We start from the raw sequence: 17,435 nt of genomic DNA, 5'->3' as shown, positions 1-17,435 counted from the left end.
TTGGGTCTCATCCAGTCCTCCTCCTTGACGAAGCCCGCTCTGGCTCCGAGTGCGTTCGGCCACCTGTCTTGCCCCAGCCCTGGCGTGGCCACGCGTGCTCTGGCCATCAGAAGCACAGGCTCTGCGCCCAACGGGGTTGCTTCCCTCTCGGCCTGGCCAGGCCCCTGCTGCCCCTACCGTTCTGTGCCTTCATCCATGGGCTCCTGCAGAAGCCACCTACACCCTCGGGCTCTGTCCCCACTCCCAACACACTCGACGAGCCAGTGTGGTGTGGTCATTTTACTTTGAAACAGGGTGGCCATGCTGGAAAGGACAAGCTTCCCACAGGCACGGTGGGCGTGGAGGGGCTCACTCTCTCCCTGATGCCCTCAGGAGTCCCACCACCCACCACGCTGACCCAGGGGCACAGCTGGGAATGGCCAGTAGGGGGAGCTTGTCCTCATCTCAGGATAGACAGGGTGGGGCAGGGGTGGGGGGACACTCCTGGCAGGTCCTGCCCCGGTTTTCCAGCTGCGGGAGGGGAGGGTCTGTGGGCCAGTCTCTCAGGAAGTCCAGCAGGGCCTGGCCAGCCCCCCAGGGGCATCCCGTGGGGAGGCAGTGGACTCCTGGTGTCCAGGGGCCTGAGGTCGCCGCCCTCTGAGGGTCTCCAGACATAATCCGTGCAATCCTGGTGCCCTCGGCTGGGGGCAGGCCTCCTCACAGGACCCCTGAGAGGGGGCTGAAGGGGGCAGCGGGGGAGGGTGCGGGACTAGCCGGTCAGTGCTAGATGATGCCGTACTGGGCCAGCTCGTGCAGCTCCAGGTGGTTGAAGGCCTCCCACGGGCAGATGACCGTGATGTCTGCAGGAGAAGGGGCCAGTGTGTGCAGGAGGTCCCACGCCACACCACCCTCTCAGGGCCCTGTTGTCCACACCCCGAGTGGTGAAGGCCCTCCTCCTAAGACATACCAGCTTTGGGGTGTCAAGTGGGCACCCTGCCCAGGAAGACAGTGGGTACAGTAGGCCCAAGGGAGGGAACAGCAGAGGTTCCTCCTTATCTCCCTCCCCTCCGAACACCTGGTGAAGCCACTGTGTGGGAATGACCCCACTTCAGGGGGACCTGATGTTTGATGTTGGGAAGAGAAGGAAGGACAGCCTGGGGGTGCCCCTAAGTGAGCCTTGGCCTGGGGAAGCCGGAGGAGGCTGGGCCCCTCCACACTGTGGGCAGGTGAGAGGAGAGCTTGGTGGACCCTAGCATCGTCATACCTGTTCCTAGGCCTTCCATTCCAGGAATGTCGTCCCCAAACCTGCAAGGACACAGCAGTCAGGGCAGTGGCCACGAGAGTGGAGTGGGGTGTGTGGGGGTACATCTGCCCTCGAGGGCAGGTTTCTGAGAGTGTGGAGTGTCTGTGGGTGCGCCCGGGCGTGTACCTGGGGGGCCGTGGGTGCGCCCGGGCGTGTACCTGGGGGGCCGTGGGTGCGCCCTGGCGTGTACCTGGGGGGCCGTGGGTGTGCCCGGGCGTGTACCTGGGGGGCCGTGGGTGCGCCCTGGCGTGTACCTGGGGGGCCGTGGGTGCGCCCTGGCGTGTACCTGGGGGGCCGTGGGTGCGCCCTGGGGTGTACCTGGGGGCCGTGGGTGCGCCCTGGGCGTGTACCTGGGGGGCCGTGGGTGCGCCCTGGGCATGTACCTGGGGGGCCGTGGGTGTGTGTTTGGGGACCCATGTAGGGGGCTGTTCCTAGCCTCTAGATGACAGTGAGTACGCCTTCACACCTGTCTGGCAATAACAGCTAGAGAGAGTGACAGGAGGCCCCCCCGCCATGCTGGGGAGCGGGGTCCCTGGGACAGGCACCGCTCAGGCTCTCCAGAACCCAGGGAGGGGTGGCTGAAGTCCCCCAGCCCCTGCCCCTCTGCTGTGCATCGGGGCTGGACCCCTCCCCCCTCAGAGAGGTGCCTTTTCCCCGCCTGCTCACCCTTGGACGCCTTTCTTGGGGGGCTTGCTCTTGAACTGCCTGGTTTGCCGCTGCTTAAATTTGGGGGGCCCTTTCCTGGGAGTGACTGGCCCCCCCGTCACCCTGGTGGCTGACCGGATCTCGGCCTTGGGCAGCTCCAGATTCATGGCCAGGCTGGCAGAGGCCTGCGGCGACCTTGGGCCTCTGGATCCCTCACGCTGTGGGCTGGGCAGAGCAGGTGGTCCCAGTCAGCCCTCCTCCCTCCAGCCCGCCAGAGGAAACCCCCAAACATGGCACCCAGTGGGCCCGCGGCATGACCCGGACAGCAGCCCCGCCGTCTCCACATGGGGCTACCCTGGGGCCACACAGGGGAATGAGGGTGCTGGAGGCCCCCAAGGGCACCCCTCCTTAGCTGTCTCCCCTTCTGCACCCCCCTCCCCAATCCCTGGGACGGGGACGTGCTGTCTTATTCACGGTGGCACGCCGGACACGCAGTGCCAATGAAGGGGACCCGAGAGACAGGGCAGGGTGTGCAGGCAGGAAGGGCCTGTCTCAGCATGAGCCGCCGGGTGAGCCGTGGCTTTCACCTGCCAGTGTCTTCCCAGCCGCCCACTGTGCGCAGCCGCTCCAGGCACCAGGGTCACCTGCTGGTGTCCTTGCACCACGGTACAGGTGACCTCCTCTCCTCTCCCCCAGGCCGCTCCCCAGATGCCCTAAGCCCCAGTGACCTTGGCCAAGGCCAAGGGCAGCTCGGCTTCTTCTAAGCCTATTAGCTCCAGGGAGACAAATCCTTCAGGGCCACTGGGGTCCAGAAGGTTCTGGGGCTAAGCATGCGACACAGACAGGAGCACCGCCCCCACCCTGTGTGCTCGGCACCATCTCTCGCGTCCCCTTCCTTGTCCCCAGTCTGGGGACTGCGATGCTGGCTGCCGACAGCTGGAGCGTCAGGGCTGAGACCAAGGGAGAGGCAAGGACAGGTGGTCCCACCGGCAAGGAAGGCTTGGTGGTGGGTGCCGGGCACCCAGGATCGGGGTGGACCTGCCGTGGACTTTCCCTCCGTAAGGTTCAGCCTCTGTGCTGGGACCGGCACCGGAAGGGGTCCAAGGCAGATGGCAGCAGGCCCGGTGGTCCCGGCTGCTCAGACCCCAGCACCCACCCCTCACAGCCCGGACAGTGGTGGCCCAGCTGGATCCCTTCCCCAGTCCCAGGCCCTGGGCCTGGCGTGGACAGCTCTGATGGAGCTCCAAGTAACATATGCTGTCCCCATGGAAATCACCCCTGAGCTGCCCTGGCCCCGGCCAGGCTTACGGCTGGTGCCCCAAGTTCACTGAGCATGAGTGGCCTGAGACTCACAGACCATCGCTGGCCTTGGGGAGAGCCGGCGCCACCTTTTGACTTGCGGGAGCAGAGGAGGTGATGGGCTCAGCACCCTCTCTGAACACAGTGGCGGGTGAACTCTCACAGACCCAGCCTCAGCATGGTGGTGAAAAGCCCACCAGCTTCCCACCCTCTGGGCAGATGCCCACTAACACCCTTGGGTAAGTGGTTGCCAGGAAAGGCAATTGGAGGAGGTCACTACTCACCAAGCACCGGGCAGGTCTCAGGGGGCCATAGGTGTGAGTGGCAGGCCTCCTGTACCAGGGGTCAGCCAGGCATTTATCCTGAGGCTGGGTAAGCTGATTAGGACTGTCCCTGATGCCACACTAATGAGATTGTCAGGGCCACTGGGGTGGGCACCACCGCTGAGGATTCCAGGGGCCGGGGAAGGGGTTCAGGTGCAGACAGGGCCTGAAGGAAGGACAGGGAGGGGAAGTGTGATTAGGAATAGCAAGCAGAGCAGGACTCTCTCCCGAAGCGGCTCATCTTCGAAACAGAGGAGACGCACTGGCTGCTTGTCTGGGGCCTCCCCACCTCTCAGTCCAGTCCTCTGACTTCCACAAACTGCTCTCATGGCCCCAAAGTCCTGTGCAGCCTGGCCCCGCCCACTTCTCCGGCCTCACCTTTCATCCCTCCCTCTCCTCCGTGCTCCAAGCAGCCCTTTCCACTCCAGGGCCTTTGCACCTGCTGCCCCTCCCCCTGGCGCCCTCCTCCCGACGGCAGAACTCTGCCCAGTGTTGGTTCCTCAGTGCATCCCTGGGCTAGACCAAGATTCCTATTCCACAGACTCACGGAAGCTGGACGTTTCTCATCACACCAATCACACAGCCGTACATTTGAATAATTCTTTTTAACTTTATTTTTTACTAAAACGGACATCTGTGTTGCTTCCACATCTTGGCTGCAATACTGCAATGGCCCTGGCCAGTGTTGCTCAGCGGTTAGAGCATCGGCCCATGGACCCAGGAGTCACGGGTTCGATTCTGGTCAAGGGCACGTACGTCAGCTGCAGTTCGTCCCCGGCCCTGGTCGGGTCGTGTGAGAGTCAACCAGTCTATGTGGCTCTATCACATCAATGTTCCTCTGTCTCTCTCCCTCTTTTTCTCCCTCCCACTCTATCTTCTAATGATCAGTGGAAAAATATCCTCAGCGAGGAATAAAAAAAAAAAAAGAATGCTGCAATGAACATGGGGCGCGTGTATCTTTTTGAATTAGCGTTTTTGTTTTCTTCGGATAAATACTCAGAAGTGGAGTTGCTGGGTCACATGGTAGGTAGTTCTATTTTTTAATATTTTGAGAAACCTCCATGCCATTTCCCACAGTGGCTGCACCAACTAACCATCCCACCAACAGTCAGAGGGTTCCCCTTTCTCCACGTCCTCGCCAACACTTGTTTATTGACTTTTTGAAACAGCCAACTTGACAGGTGTGAGGTGAGAGCGCACAACGGTTGGATATTCTTTTTACTTTTTTTTCCTTTATTGATTTTAGAGAGAGAGGAAGTGAGAAGGAGAGACAGAAACATCGATGAGAGAGAACATTGATTGGCCACCTCCTACATGCTCCCCACTGGGGATTTGGCCCACAACCTGGGCATGTGTCCTGACCGGGAATCAAACCGGTGACCTCTTGGAGCAGGGTCGATGCTCAACCACTGAGCCACACCGGCCAGACAGGTTGGATATTCTTGTGTTAAACTGTCTTCCACACTAGAGTGGAAAGGGGCAGATTTCTCCCCGATCCATGTCTAGCCCAGTGCCAGGTACCTCACCAGCACCTGTGGAATGAATGAATGATCGGAAAAAGGAAGACAAGGTCCGCACCGGCAGGGTGTTCTCAGCGAGCGTGTCCACGGCGCTGGCATTCTTGGCCACCACACCCCAATCTGGGAGGGTCCTGCCGCACTGCAAGGGACCGGGCCAGTGGCTTTTCTTTGGGGCTCACACTGCAAGGACCTTGGCCATGACTGTCTAATTCTAAAATAAGGCTAATTTCATAAGGTCTCTTGGGTGGGATGTATGTGTACATACATAGATACACACATGTACACATACGAACATACACACACGTGTCCATAGAAAACCTTTTAGAAATCCGTATTTTTAAGAAAAATACAGAAAACCTCTTCTTCCAGCTCCGAGACCTCTTGTAGACTCCCCTGGAGCCCCAGAGTGCACACAGTTCTGCCGAGCTGCTGTCTCTGGGGAAAATCTCGCCCTTTGCGGGCCGTTTTCAAGTCTGTACGGACAGGGTCGGATTAGACACCCTCTGAGATGGAGCCTGTAAGGATGTCACCATGATCACGTCCTTGAGCCAGCCCAAACTCTGAACGCTTCTGTGTGACCAGCGTCAGCTGTGCAGGAAGCCGGGAAGCTGGGTCGGTTCAGGCATCGGCGCAGCTCCGGTCTGAGATGTGGTCTCCTTCCCGTCCACAGGCCTCTCTCTCTACGTCAAACCGTGGCTTACACGAAAGGGAAGGCCTGTTAGTCAGCTCCAATCCCTGGTGAAGTATTACAACCCCAGCTTTTCCCTTAAGTGAGGAAATAACAGCGGCATAAGTTCTTTCAATCCCTGCTCTGGCCCGGCCAGTGGTATCAGAGCTTAGAATTGCTGGGGTGGGGGACAAGGTGGGTGGGGGACGAGGGGGAATTGCTGGGGTGGGGGACGAGGGGGAAATGTCCACGGATCAGGATGAGCAGGAGAAATGGGGATGGGCAGTGAGGGCCTTAAGATAAAGTCCCACTTGGGCTGATGGTCCAGTGGCCAGGTCTGAAGCCGAAGACCAGGCTGATGTGGGGACACTGGTTCTGGGGTTAACACCTGAGGTCACCTGGTCCTTCGGCCCTGGCCAAGTGCCCTGGGGGCCATGCCTAAGTGGGTTGGAAGGATTGGTGGCTATGCAGGGCTCAGGCCCCCGCAGAATGATCTACAGCCATCAACTTGGCTGGCAGATGGGATAGGTGTCTCCCCAAGGACCCCAGCAGCTGGACGAATGGGGAATTTTGCAGGCTGCCTGGGAGCATTCCTGCCTACCAAGGGCCTTGCTAAGGGCAACTTCATGGGACCAGACAGTCCTCTCTCTGCCACACCGCTGAGCTGACCTTTGGGTAGGACTTCTGGGATGCTGGGACATAGAAGGGGGCCCGTGGGGTCACTGTCATTTTAATATTCAAGGAAATGAGTCTTATTTTACCCTCACTGGTCGGTGAGGCTGTAGGTGCTCAGTGAACAGATGACGAGGCCATACAAGCCTTCCGGACAATAGCACAGAGGCCTCTTATCTCGCTAGCACAGAGAACTTATTTATTTTGAGGAAAGTCAATAAATAATTATTCTGATTCCCAGCTGACATGGGTTCACATGGGGCCACACGCGGAAGGAAGAGGCCGAGCTGCTGCCGGGCTGGGGGCTGCGGGCTGGAGCCCGTCGGGCGAGCTGTGTGGCCAGGCCAGCTCAGCCCCCTCTCCTCATGCGGAGTTGGATCTCCATCTTCAGGAAGGCCTTGAGGTTCTCATCCGCCACGTGCTTCTGCAGGGCGTCCAGGGCCCGCTCCCCGCCGTCCTGGTAGTGCTGCAGCAGTGCTTCTGCGTAATCCACCCACACGCAGTTGGCGCAGCCACTCATGCAGCAGTTTGTGGGGGGCTGCAGCTCAGGTGGCGGGGGGTACGGGGCTTCTGAGGTATCCCCGCCAGGCACGGAGGACTTGGGAGGTCTGGTGCCCTCGGCACCTGTTTGGGAGCCCTCCTCCACATGGTCCTTCCTGAACTCTCTTCGGCCTTCACAGACTGGGATCCGGGCATGGTACCTGTGCCGAGTGCTGCTGCCTCCAGGAAGCCTGTGGGGCCCCTAAAAACGCAGATAAACCCGTGAGTCTCCAGGAAGCTGGTAAGGTCTCGCCTGCCCCCAGCTCCATAGGAATTTCGGCCTCCTGACAGTGGCAGAAGGTTCCACACTCTTCTAGGCTTCCTCACTTCCTATATGATCTTAAACAGGTTATTTCATCTCTAGACTCAGTTTCCATCTGTAAGACGGATGTGGTGGTTGGTAGGAGGAAGACATGGTACCACTCACGAGAAGTGCCGGGTTCGGCGCCTGGCTCTAGGCATGCATTCCAGCAGACTGCGGGGTGGGGGAGCCTGGCACCTCCAGCTACGATGGTTCTGCTCCCTGGACAGGAATGGGGGTTGGAAGCCACCTTCCCCCTCCAACCAGTACAGAGTGCCCGTCCCCGCTGACCATCTGACTAATTGCATCACCCCCTCGTCGCTGTTTGCCGGTTACAAGAGAAGCCCAGGCCGCCCAGGTCATCCCCACAGCCCTGGAGGCCCCTTCCCTGCTGCTGTGTCTCCAGGGAACGGGAAACTGACAGACCCCGCCCAGACTTGTTTCTCCAGCTCCTCCTGCAAAGAGCACGAGCCCCTCGGCCACCGCGGCTTCCCCGAAGGGCTCGCACGCTGCAGGCGCTCGGCGGACACTGCCCGTCGCGTGCACGAGCTCCCGGCGCTACCCCGGGCTCAGCCAGCAGCCAAGCTCGCAGCCAGGGGGCGGTGTCTGCAGGGAGCAGAAGGGACGCACGCCGAGGTCGGCCGGCGGCCCTACGAGCCGGCGGCGCGGGGCTGCAGCCGCGGTTCCCCGGAAGCGGGGGCGGGGCTTCTCCAGTCGGTGCCGCCCCAGCCCCTCGAACGAGCCCTCGCCCCACCCCCCAGCGCATCCGCCCGGGCCACGCACTTACCGAATAGAAGGCAGCTGAGGCCACCGCCCGGCCGCCGGAGGTTACACTCCGAAGCAGCATCGCCCGCGGCTCGACGCATGGCGCATGCGCGCTCCCGCCTCCCAGTGAGCGACGACCGCCTTGGCCAATCGCGACTCGCCTGGGAGCTGAGCCGCTTCCAAGAGCAGGGGGCTGAGCGCAGGAAGCGGAAGTGGCGGGCACGGGGCGGGACCGTGCGCAACGGAGGAAGTAGCTTCTCTCAGGACCCCGGCCGGTGCAGATGGCGGGAGCTGGGCGCCGGGCGGCGGGCCCGGCGGGGACAGCGGGCCCTGGGGGCCCTGTGGGCCCGGGGCGGCGGCAGCAGCAGCAGCTGCAGGGGAAGCAGCGCTCGGCGCCGTGGTGCAGGCCGCGCAGGTGGGTCTCACCGCCCTGAAGTCTCTGCCCGGGCCTCCCCCACGGAGGCCCGCGCCTTGCCCATCCCGTGCGTGGGCGCGCCGGAGGGGGAGCCGGCCAGCAGAGGCGCGCGGGAGCCTCCGGTGCGGCACTGGCCACCTTCCGAAGTGCCGTCTTGGCCATGCTGGACCGGGTCAGGGAGCGACGGCCCGCCTGGGGCGCCGGCGTGTTCGGCGAGAACCCGGCTCCGGCACGGGCCCCGGCGAGGATGCTGCCTCGACCCGCATGCCCCACGGCACCCAGGGTGGCCTGCGAATCTTCGTTCTCTCTGGCTGTGCTGGACCTGGGACGCGTCTCACGCCCGTGTTCTCCTTCTTAGCAAAGAAAAGAAGAAAGTGAATTGCAAGCCCAAGAACCAGGATGAGCAGGAAATCCCGTTCCGGCTCCAGGAGATTATGAGGAGCCGCCAGGAAATGAAAAACCCAGTCAGTAACAAGAAGAGGAAGAAAGAAGGTAAAATGCGGGCCCGTGTGTGTGGCAAAAAAAAAAAAAAGCTTAATTGCTCAGATGTCTTTTTTTTTTTTATCCTCACCCGAGGACATTTTTCCATTTTTTTGTTCAGGTAGAGTGGGAGGGAGAGAGAGGAACAGAGAGAGAGAGAGAAACATGGATGTGAAAGGAACACATCGAGTGGCTGCCACCCGCACAACCGACCAGGGCCGGGGACAAACTGCAACCGAGGTACACGCCCTTAGCGGGAACCGAACCCGGGTCTCTCAGGACCGCAGGCCGACGCTCTAACCGCTGAGCCAAAACAGCCAGGGCTGCTCAGATGTCTTAATGGCGTGTCGGTGGTCTGGGGAAGCAGGGGCACACGGAGCACTGACCCACGGCCGCGTCTCCAGGGCCACAGCAGCTGCCGAGGCCGTGTGGGTTCAGATGAGGTTCCAAAGGAGCCCTGGGCCTGGTGTAAGAAGCATTGACCTCCCCCAAGGGCAGTGGACCCATCAGAGGGGGTGTTCGGTTCAGACCACCTTTGAGGAATGGCCACTGTAACAAGCAGGGGAGGGAGAGGGACAGGGCAAGCCAGTGAGGCCCTTGCAAGTGCCAGCTGGCAGAAGTGGGTGGTGTCAGGGGCTTCCGGAGGGAATTGATGAGGCACACTGACAAATGGACTGTTCCCACCCCCCAAGGCCAGGCTGGGCCCACCCATCAGCTTTTGCCAGAGATGACACTCAGGACGTGTTGAGGAATGGAGCCCAGCGTGTTTCTGTTTTGTGTGGATACGTATTTGTCCTCCTGACGTATGACTGCGCTGACAGCATTGCTGTGTGATGATTTCATCTCAACCTCAGGCTTTTCGCAGGGGGCTGTGTGGCTGCCCAAGGGATGGTGGAGGGTGCACTGGCCTGCGGGAAGCTGGCACATTTGAACCACGCTTATTGAATGAGCCCTTTTTTTGGTTAAGTTCCCAAAGAGATAAAAACTCACCTACATGGAAAAATCAGTCTGAAAGGTATGAAGTGAGGCAAAGCCTCCCTCCCCCTGAAAGAAACCACTGTTCAGATGAACATCTTGTATACCTCTCCAGGAGAAATCTGCGCGTTTTCAAGTCCATGTGACGTATACCATAAGTCCTATACCTTCCTTCTACATGTTTAGTGTCCTGGGTTTTCACTTACAGGCCTTTGTAGATCTGTCCACACCTGTGTGGAGCCCTGCTGTGCTGCCCTCTACACCTGGGCAGTGACCTCTCTGTGTGAGCACAGGGGACTCACTCAGCAATTACCTACTGATGGACATTTAGGTTCCTTTTTCAGCTGAGTTGCAGTGACACCTTTGACACGTACCAATGGGCTGTGGGGTGCCCCAAGATAGGCATCTTAGGTCCTCTTCAGCCATAGTAGTTGGGCTGCTCCCTCTTTTTTTTGTTGTTGTTGTCACCCAAGGATATTTTTTTCCATTTAATTTTTTTTTTTTTTTTTAGAGAGAGTGGAAGGGACACACACACACACACACACATTGATTGGTTGCCTCCACATGTGCCCCGACCAAGACTGGGGATCAAACCTGCAACCCAAGTACGTGCCCTTGACCAGGAATCAAACTTGTGACCCTTCTTCCGTTGCTCCAGCTGATGCTCTAACGACTGAGCAACACTGGCCAGGATGGGTGGTCCCTCTTGAGCCTGGTCTTCCCTTCCTGTGGCAGGAAATGACCATGGCTGCCAGCCTGGCACCACCACCCACTTCCTCCTGCCCCTCATGCCCTATCTCCCTTTGTCCTCAGCCCAAGCGACCTTCAGAAAGACGCTGGAGAAGGAAGCAAGGGGAGTGGATCCAGACATCGCCGTGCCCAAGTTCAAGCAGAGGAAGTGGGAGTCCGATGGGGCCTATGTCCAGCGCATGGAGCAGGAGGCCCAGCATGTGCTGTTCCTCAGCAAGAACCAGGCCGACCAGCAGCCTGAGGTGCAGGCGGCTCCCAAGAAGAAGTCGGAGCGGAAGAAAGCGTGAGTGGGGGCTGGAGGGACTTGGGGGTCCCACAGTTGTCTTCTGCAGCAACAGTGTTTTGTTGCCAGGGGGCAACCCCACCCTACCCTGTGATTCAGGGAAAGAAGTTAAAATCCCTAGTCACCTGGGGGTTCAGGGAGGCTCTGACCCATGAAGTCTGAGGGCCTGACCTTGTCTTTGTGTTTCTCTGCGAAGTCATCAAGGGGTGCAAGAGCCAGAGCAGGCTAAGCCAGCTGTCCAGGCCAGGCTGGTCGCTGTGGGGGAGCAGAGAAGAGATGAGACCGTGTCCTCCTAGGAGGGCCTGCTGGCCACCAGGGACCATGCCCACCCCATAGGAATCAGGACTGCGTGTGTGGGGGGGTCTAGCTGACCTGAGGCTGACCTATTGCCACTTTTCTTGTCCAGAGGAGAGTTGAGAGCCCTTAGCAGTGACCCATTAGCCTCAGTTCCTCACTTGTAAAGAGGAGGTACTGGTATCTCCATCTTACAGTTGTTGGCTGGCGGGGTTCAGGGCCCTCTCTGGTGGCAGCGGTAAGGTGGTGGCGGAATTGGGACTTGGGGGCAGCCGCCTCGGCTCTGCCTTGAGCATCCCGTGAAGGCAGTGTGAACTTCGCCTCCTGAGTCCAGGGAAATAGAGTTGGGAATCTGAACAGCATTGTGCTTTCTTCCCCAGGTTCCAGAAGCGGCGACTGGATAAAGTCCGGCAGAAGAGACAGGAAAAGGCAGTGAAGAGGCTAGAGCAGGAGCTGCTCCAAGGTGGCTCATCCCGAAGGGATGGGTCAGCCATGGGTGGGGGTGGCCGCTGGCAGGTACCTGTGTCCCCCCCGGTCGGCTGATGGGCGATGGGGAGACAGCAGCTCAGGTACCGGCAGTACAATGGTTGTGTGGGCCGTGGGCTTCAGGTGTGCTCCTCTGTCTCCTCCAGACACGGTGAAGTTTGGAGAGGTCGCCCTGCAGCCCCCCGAGCTGACCGCTAAGCCCAGGAAGAGCATGAGTGTGGGCCCGGTAAGCAAGGGCAGGGGGACTTCCCTGTTTGTTCCTGGTGAATGTGGTTCTCTTGGGCCAGGCTGTTAGTCATCTCCCTCTTCCTGAACCTGTGCCATGCCCTCTGTCTCTCGTCCTCAGCCCGGCAAGAAATCACTGATGCTGGGGATGCTTCTGAGCCCTGGCGGTGTGTCCCAGCCTCCATCCACCTCGATGGCCCGACAGAGGATCGTGGCGGAGGAGAGAGAGCGGGCTGTGCAGGCCTACAGGGCGATAAAGAAGCTGCAGCAGCGGCAGCAGGGGGCCCAGTCGGCCCACCTCCCTGCCAGGAAGAAGCCACAGACATGTTGATGATGGCGAGACCAGGACTGCTGCAATGGGTGGGGGTGAGCGAGCAGGGGAGCCCAGAGATCAGTCCTTTCTCTGGACACACCCCAGGACATGGAGCCTGTCGCACCTACTCCCAAATTCAGGGAAGGGCTCCGGTCTTTGCTCTCATCTTTCCTCCCTAAAGACTATGCTTTCGTGATTGACCACTTGCCAGGTCCATGTCCCACATGGGACATCATCTGTGCCTACTCCCATAGATGTGGCCAGCGCCTGGTCACACCCGGTGCCATTCCCATGAGCCTAGCATCACCCTCAGATCCAGGGTGAGACAACTGTGGACCAATCCCATAATCCCGTCTTTGAATGCTAATTAATCATAGACACTGCTGACTTAGGTCCACCAAGTCCATCACAGGCTCCCATTCAACAGAGCAGCACAGCTGGACACAGGCAGGCAGCGGCCAGTGCAGGAGAGGAAAGAGATTCTGGGATGAAGTGGTCAGCATCCAGACCATCTCAGAGTGCCACTGCTGAGTCCCCGGGGCAGGTGGAGTCCACCCAGGCTTCGGTTCTGACATGGAGACGTCGAGAGGGCATGCGTACCAAGAAGGTTTCACAAGGAAGCCATCTTTGGAGAAAGAGCCGCCTTAGCAGTTGGCATAGTCACCTACAGGGCATATAAAGTCAGCAGGGGCACCCATCACTGAGGACTCAAGTGATTTAACATAGTGTGTTGTAAGTTTCAGGGGTTGGTGTTTTTGGAGGTTCATTTTTAGCTGAGTTACCCCATACTTGGCCAGTGAAGATCTTTCTTGCCTGGCCAGTGTGGTTGGAGCATTATCCTGTGCCCTGTAGGGTTGCGGTTTGATTCCTGCTCAGGGCACATGCTCAGGTTGCAGGTTCGATCCCCAGTTGGGGTGGGAGGCAACCAATCTATAATTCTCTAAAAACAATTAAAAAGAAAAACATCATTCTAAAGGGTTTATAAGCCACCCCCACCCCCAAGAAGATCTTGTATCTTGACACTGATCTCTTGGGTTCTTAGCTTTCAGACACAAGGTGCTCTTGCCTTGCCTGGGGTATGGGGTCTGGTTTCTGTGAGAGACCACTGCTCCTTGTGGATGTGGTGCTTAGAAACCAAGATCTGGGTTATAGAGATGGTCACTGAGACTGAGATGTCATTGCTTCTAGACCATTTGAAATGGTCTTGAAAATAGAAATTAAAAAAATAACAACTTTAAGATTCTGAGTTTATATTGATAATTGGCATTAAACTTTAATATTATAGTTTTTCTTCTATGTTTGCATCTTTTACATCGAAAACGGTTCACAAATATACTTTATGCTATAACAAACATAAAATAGGTCTAATATGAATGAACAGTGCTAACACAAAGTACAGAATGAAGTTTAAGATTTTTTTCAGTTTTGTTATCCACCTAAAGTGGGACAGGCCAACTGTGTTTGAATGTCACCTTAAGAGGTTTTTTTCTCTTTCTGAATGTGGTACCAGTTTGATTCACAGTTAAGATCTTTTTTGTTTTCAGGTTTTAAGTTGCCATTTTTGCTTTGATGTCTTAATTCCTTTTCTGAATATGTAAAACACGGCTTACACAATTCAGAAGTTTACTGTAAAAGGGGGGCCTTCCAGCCTGCTGCTGCTCTGCAGGCAGGTCCTGGAGCTCACACTTCGTGCTAATGTTTTCTGGGAGTCTCATGCCCCAGAGAGATTCTTCTAACACTTCATGCTGTTATCCAGGCTTTGCTCAAGTCCTCTGAAATTGGGGGATGTCTGAAAGCCCCTTCCTTGGGTCCTAAGTTGTCTGAAATCTACAAGGACCCCTCCAACAATGTGGAGCTCGCCCACACCTAGGGCTGCTCAGTGGTGTCTAAGAAGGTGGCGCCCAGCAGTGACACTTGCCGTGCAGTGCAGACCAGAAGCACTGCAAGGCTGAACGCTTCAAACTACACTTGGGCAGAAGGTTCCTTACCCAATCATAGTAGACCGAATAGTGGCCCCAAAAGATACATCCAGCCCTGGCTGGTTTGGCTCAGAGGTTGGAGAGTTGGCCTGTGGTCCAGAGAGACCCGGGTTCGGTTCCCGCTAAGGGCATGTACCTCGGTTGCAGTTTGTCCCTGGCCCTGGTTGGGTTGTGCAGGTGGCAACCACTCGATGTGTCTCTTTCACGTCGATGTTTCTCTCTGTCTCTCCCTCCCACTCTATCTAAACAAGAAATGGAAAAACGTCCTAGGGTGAGGATAAAAAAAAAAATTAAAAAAAGATACATCCAACTTGTAACCCCCAGGACATGCCAACGTGACCTTACTTGGAGCAAGGGTCTTCGCAGATGTAATTATGGATCACAAGATCATGCTGGATTTAGGGTGGGCTGTCCAATGACAGGTGTTCTTATAGGAAAAGACGGCCACATTAAAATGCAGAGATTCCAGTTCGGCCAGCCCTGAGCCAAGGACACCAAGAAACCTGCAGCCACTAGAAGCCAGAGCCAAGTAAGGAATGGACTCTCCCTCAGAACCTCCAGAAGGAAGATCCAACCCTGGTGACACCTTGATTTCAGACTTCTGGCCTCCAGAACTGACCATAAACAGGTTGTTTTAAGCCAGTTAGTGGTAATTTGTTATGGGTCCCCACAGACACATGTACCAATCAACAGGTGTTCTGCCAGCTCCCTCACCTGAAATGGAAGGCACAGTGGGATACTGGGGAACTGTGGCCCGAGGGCCTGGCATGGCCTCACCAGCACCCGTGCCCCGCCAGAGCCTCTTCCTACCCACTCTGCCTGCTTCTCTGGGTGCTCAGGAGGACCAGAGGTCCAGTAGGCCAGTCTGCTCTCCCACACCCTGGATGGTCTTTTCATTCCAATGTTGGCTAGCAGGAGTTTCTGTAACCTGCATACCTTGGCTTACCCATCACTGCAACTCAGCACAGAAGCCCGCTCTGTAGGTTTATGCTGCGTCACCTGTCTTCCTAAGAACAAACCTCCTGAGGCTAAGCAGAGCTGTCCAGCCACGTTCTCCACCTGGTAGTCATCTGCCGGTTCTGTGGGTGTCCTGGAGCCAGTGCAGCACCCCTGCCAAGCCAGTGCCTGTCCAGGCACTGATTTCTGCCATGGTGATGTTCTGTTTGGCATGGGCAATGATGTCTGGAAGCCTGATTAACGACTTCATCTCCTCTATGGTCATATAACAGGGCAGGTCACTGGAGCAAAAGAAGCACCTTGTCAAAGTGGGTCCCACAAGCCTGTCCCAACCCCCGCCGCACCCCTCCCAAGGAGCCACCCTTCTGGCTACATTCCATGGGAGCTCCTCTCTGGGCACCCTCTGCCTCCCTCTCGGCTCATGGACCCATACGTTTTATTGAAGAGTATCAGGACCGATGCTTCTGCAAGTGGTTCTGCAGAAAGGAGGCCGAGGAGCTGCATGCAGGACGCAGAGAGTTGGGTGGGGTTGGAGGCGTCTATCATAAACTGGGAAGACGGGGAAAGAGTTCGGGGTCACTCTGATGGAGACAGCCCCTGCCAAATCTCCTCCCCTGGGCATCACAGACCTGGCTCAAGAACAAAATGACTTTGAAACAAAGGGCTTTGGGGACAGGCAGAAGCAAAAGGAAACAAGGTGTATGAGAGTGACCAGGTGTCACTTGTTTCCACCTACACCACGGAAGTCTCTCTCCTCATGTGCCCACCTGTTCTCCCAGGAAGGGTCCCAACGTTTGGGGGGCAGGACTTGCTAGGATGGGATGAACCCGAGGGATGTAGAATTTAAGAATCAACAAAAACACACCTGTGAACAGGACGGGCGTCAGGCAGTTAGCTACAGAACATGAACACTGCCCTCAGCAAGCCGTTGCTGCGCTTTTACATTAGCTCACCAGCGGAGTACTGGGGATCAGGCTGAGCTCCCAGAAGGAAGTGGTAGCATGGTTACCCAGCAACCCAAACTCCATCCTATATAAAGTGAGGTCGGGGCCTGGACGATACCAAGAGGACATACTGCCCTAAAACAGTGAAAAGAATATGACCTACCAGGAGAGAACGGCAGTTTCCATAGTAACTGGACCAGATGGGGCCCATGCACCCCCCCAGCTCCCTGATGGTGATCTTTCTGTGGGCCATGACATCGGTAAGGTTGGTGCCCACCTGTGGGAAAAAAACAGGATGCAGAGACCACCACAAGCTCTTTCCTATTGGGACTGCGGAACAGCAACATGCCCGGCCCCTGACGCTGTGACCTAAACCTCAAACGGCCCGTTTTCTCAAGGTCCTGGGTCCTAAAGCAGAACCCCTAAGGAAGAGGGGCTCCCAGGAGTTCTGGGCCCCACCCCTCCTGGCTGGCTATGGCCAGAGAAGGAACGCCCGCCAGGGGGCTTCGCTGTGGGCGGCGACCAGCGACAGGAACCGCCGCTGCGTGGAGGGGCGGCTCGGACCCCACGTCATGCACCCGCCTCCACAGCGGCTGTGTCCTGGTGGGACCAGCCTCCTCCTGCGACACCCCGCACGCTTCCCCTGGGCTGTCTCTAACTCGTCGGCCGGCTAGGTGCCGGTTTCCGCCTAGGAACGCACAGCACTTGGAAAACGCGAGGGCACCGACTCGGCGGAGCCTGCGGAGGGCGACGCCTACCGTGGGTCGCGTCGGGGGCGGGTCGCCCAGGTCGCCCTTCCCATCCTGAGAGCTCAGCTGTGCGACGCGGTCAAGGACCCCAGCGGGGCAGAGCAGGGCGGACCCCGCCGCTGGCCTCCCGCCCCTCCAGGCTCCCGGTCCGGCCCTCAAGGCGACCCTGCCCCCGACCGCCTCCACGGTCCCGCGTCGCCTAACCGCGGCCACCCCAAGGGTCCCCCACAACCGCACCCCGGCCCCGCCCCCGGCCCCCACCCTTCCCCGGCCCCTCCTCGGCCCGGAAGGATAGTCTGCAGTCGTTTCACCAACAGCGACTTGCCCACGCCGCTAGCTCCCAGCAGGAGACACATCCCAACCCCGCGCGCCACTCGGCTCCCGTAGCTCGGCCCCGCGGCGACGCAAGGCCCGCCCTCCGCCCCGCTTTCATTGGATAAGCCTCGCCTCTGGGCTTCTCATTGGTCGTCCCGCAGGCGCGGCCCAATCGGCGCACAAAGTCAGTGGCGAGCGGAAAGGCCGCCCCCTCACGACTGGAGGGCCGACCCGGCGACGTGTGCGCGCGCGCGCC

General features: G+C 58.2%; 4 protein-coding genes across 4 annotated transcripts; 1 reads left to right on the top strand and 3 right to left on the bottom strand.

Annotated features, from left to right (window-relative positions):
• Window positions 1-261: 261 nt before the first annotated feature.
• On the bottom strand, window positions 262-3,663 carry PDE6G (phosphodiesterase 6G). The gene is made up of 4 exons (XM_036268704.1): window positions 3,511-3,663; window positions 1,949-2,152; window positions 1,244-1,284; window positions 262-839 (listed from the first exon to the last, which is right to left on the bottom strand). Exons 2-4 carry the CDS (start codon window positions 2,092-2,094, stop codon window positions 763-765), a joined length of 264 nt encoding a protein of 87 aa, XP_036124597.1. The 5' UTR covers window positions 2,095-2,152; window positions 3,511-3,663; the 3' UTR covers window positions 262-762.
• A 2,359-nt stretch (window positions 3,664-6,022) lies between these two features.
• Window positions 6,023-8,105, bottom strand: OXLD1 (oxidoreductase like domain containing 1). Its single transcript, XM_036269005.1, has 2 exons — window positions 8,037-8,105; window positions 6,023-7,150 (listed from the first exon to the last, which is right to left on the bottom strand). Exons 1-2 carry the CDS (start codon window positions 8,094-8,096, stop codon window positions 6,758-6,760), a joined length of 453 nt encoding a protein of 150 aa, XP_036124898.1. The 5' UTR covers window positions 8,097-8,105; the 3' UTR covers window positions 6,023-6,757.
• A 175-nt stretch (window positions 8,106-8,280) lies between these two features.
• On the top strand, window positions 8,281-13,138 carry CCDC137 (coiled-coil domain containing 137). Its single transcript, XM_036269888.1, has 6 exons — window positions 8,281-8,429; window positions 8,788-8,921; window positions 10,698-10,917; window positions 11,592-11,674; window positions 11,844-11,923; window positions 12,044-13,138. Exons 1-6 carry the CDS (start codon window positions 8,296-8,298, stop codon window positions 12,251-12,253), a joined length of 861 nt encoding a protein of 286 aa, XP_036125781.1. The 5' UTR covers window positions 8,281-8,295; the 3' UTR covers window positions 12,254-13,138.
• Window positions 13,139-14,485: 1,347 nt separating this feature from the next.
• On the bottom strand, window positions 14,486-17,220 carry ARL16 (ADP ribosylation factor like GTPase 16). Its single transcript, XM_036268997.1, has 5 exons — window positions 17,160-17,220; window positions 16,874-16,932; window positions 16,279-16,392; window positions 15,605-15,720; window positions 14,486-15,452 (listed from the first exon to the last, which is right to left on the bottom strand). The coding sequence occupies exons 1-5, from the start codon at window positions 17,218-17,220 to the stop codon at window positions 15,281-15,283; spliced, it is 522 nt and encodes a 173-aa protein (XP_036124890.1). The 3' UTR covers window positions 14,486-15,280.
• Window positions 17,221-17,435: the final 215 nt, after the last annotated feature.

The sequence above is a fragment of the Molossus molossus genome, unplaced genomic scaffold, assembly GCF_014108415.1.
Source record: "Molossus molossus isolate mMolMol1 unplaced genomic scaffold, mMolMol1.p scaffold_m16_p_19, whole genome shotgun sequence".
Classification (NCBI taxonomy): domain Eukaryota; kingdom Metazoa; phylum Chordata; class Mammalia; order Chiroptera; family Molossidae; genus Molossus; species Molossus molossus.
Note: the sequence above shows the minus strand (reverse complement) of the source record. Positions and strands in the feature narration are given on the sequence as shown.

Coding starts and splice junctions, on each gene's coding strand:
- PDE6G (XM_036268704.1), bottom strand. CDS start 2,094: ATGAATCTGGAGCTGCCCAAGGCCGAGATCCGGTCAGCCACCAGGGTG. Junction 1,285..1,948: donor CCCAAGAAAGGCGTCCAAGG/GTGAGCAGGCGG, acceptor GTGTCCTTGCAG/GTTTGGGGACGACATTCCTG. Junction 840..1,243: donor AATGGAAGGCCTAGGAACAG/GTATGACGATGC, acceptor CTTCTCCTGCAG/ACATCACGGTCATCTGCCCG.
- CCDC137 (XM_036269888.1), top strand. CDS start 8,296: ATGGCGGGAGCTGGGCGCCGGGCGGCGGGCCCGGCGGGGACAGCGGGC. Junction 10,918..11,591: donor AAGTCGGAGCGGAAGAAAGC/GTGAGTGGGGGC, acceptor TTTCTTCCCCAG/GTTCCAGAAGCGGCGACTGG. Junction 11,675..11,843: donor AGAGCAGGAGCTGCTCCAAG/GTGGCTCATCCC, acceptor TGTCTCCTCCAG/ACACGGTGAAGTTTGGAGAG.
- OXLD1 (XM_036269005.1), bottom strand. CDS start 8,096: ATGCTGCTTCGGAGTGTAACCTCCGGCGGCCGGGCGGTGGCCTCAGCT. Junction 7,151..8,036: donor CCTCAGCTGCCTTCTATTCG/GTAAGTGCGTGG, acceptor CTGCGTTTTTAG/GGGCCCCACAGGCTTCCTGG.
- ARL16 (XM_036268997.1), bottom strand. CDS start 17,220: ATGTGTCTCCTGCTGGGAGCTAGCGGCGTGGGCAAGTCGCTGTTGGTG. Junction 16,393..16,873: donor CGCCCCCGACGCGACCCACG/GTAGGCGTCGCC, acceptor TTTTTCCCACAG/GTGGGCACCAACCTTACCGA. Junction 15,453..15,604: donor CTGATACTCTTCAATAAAAC/GTATGGGTCCAT, acceptor CTTTTGCTCCAG/TGACCTGCCCTGTTATATGA.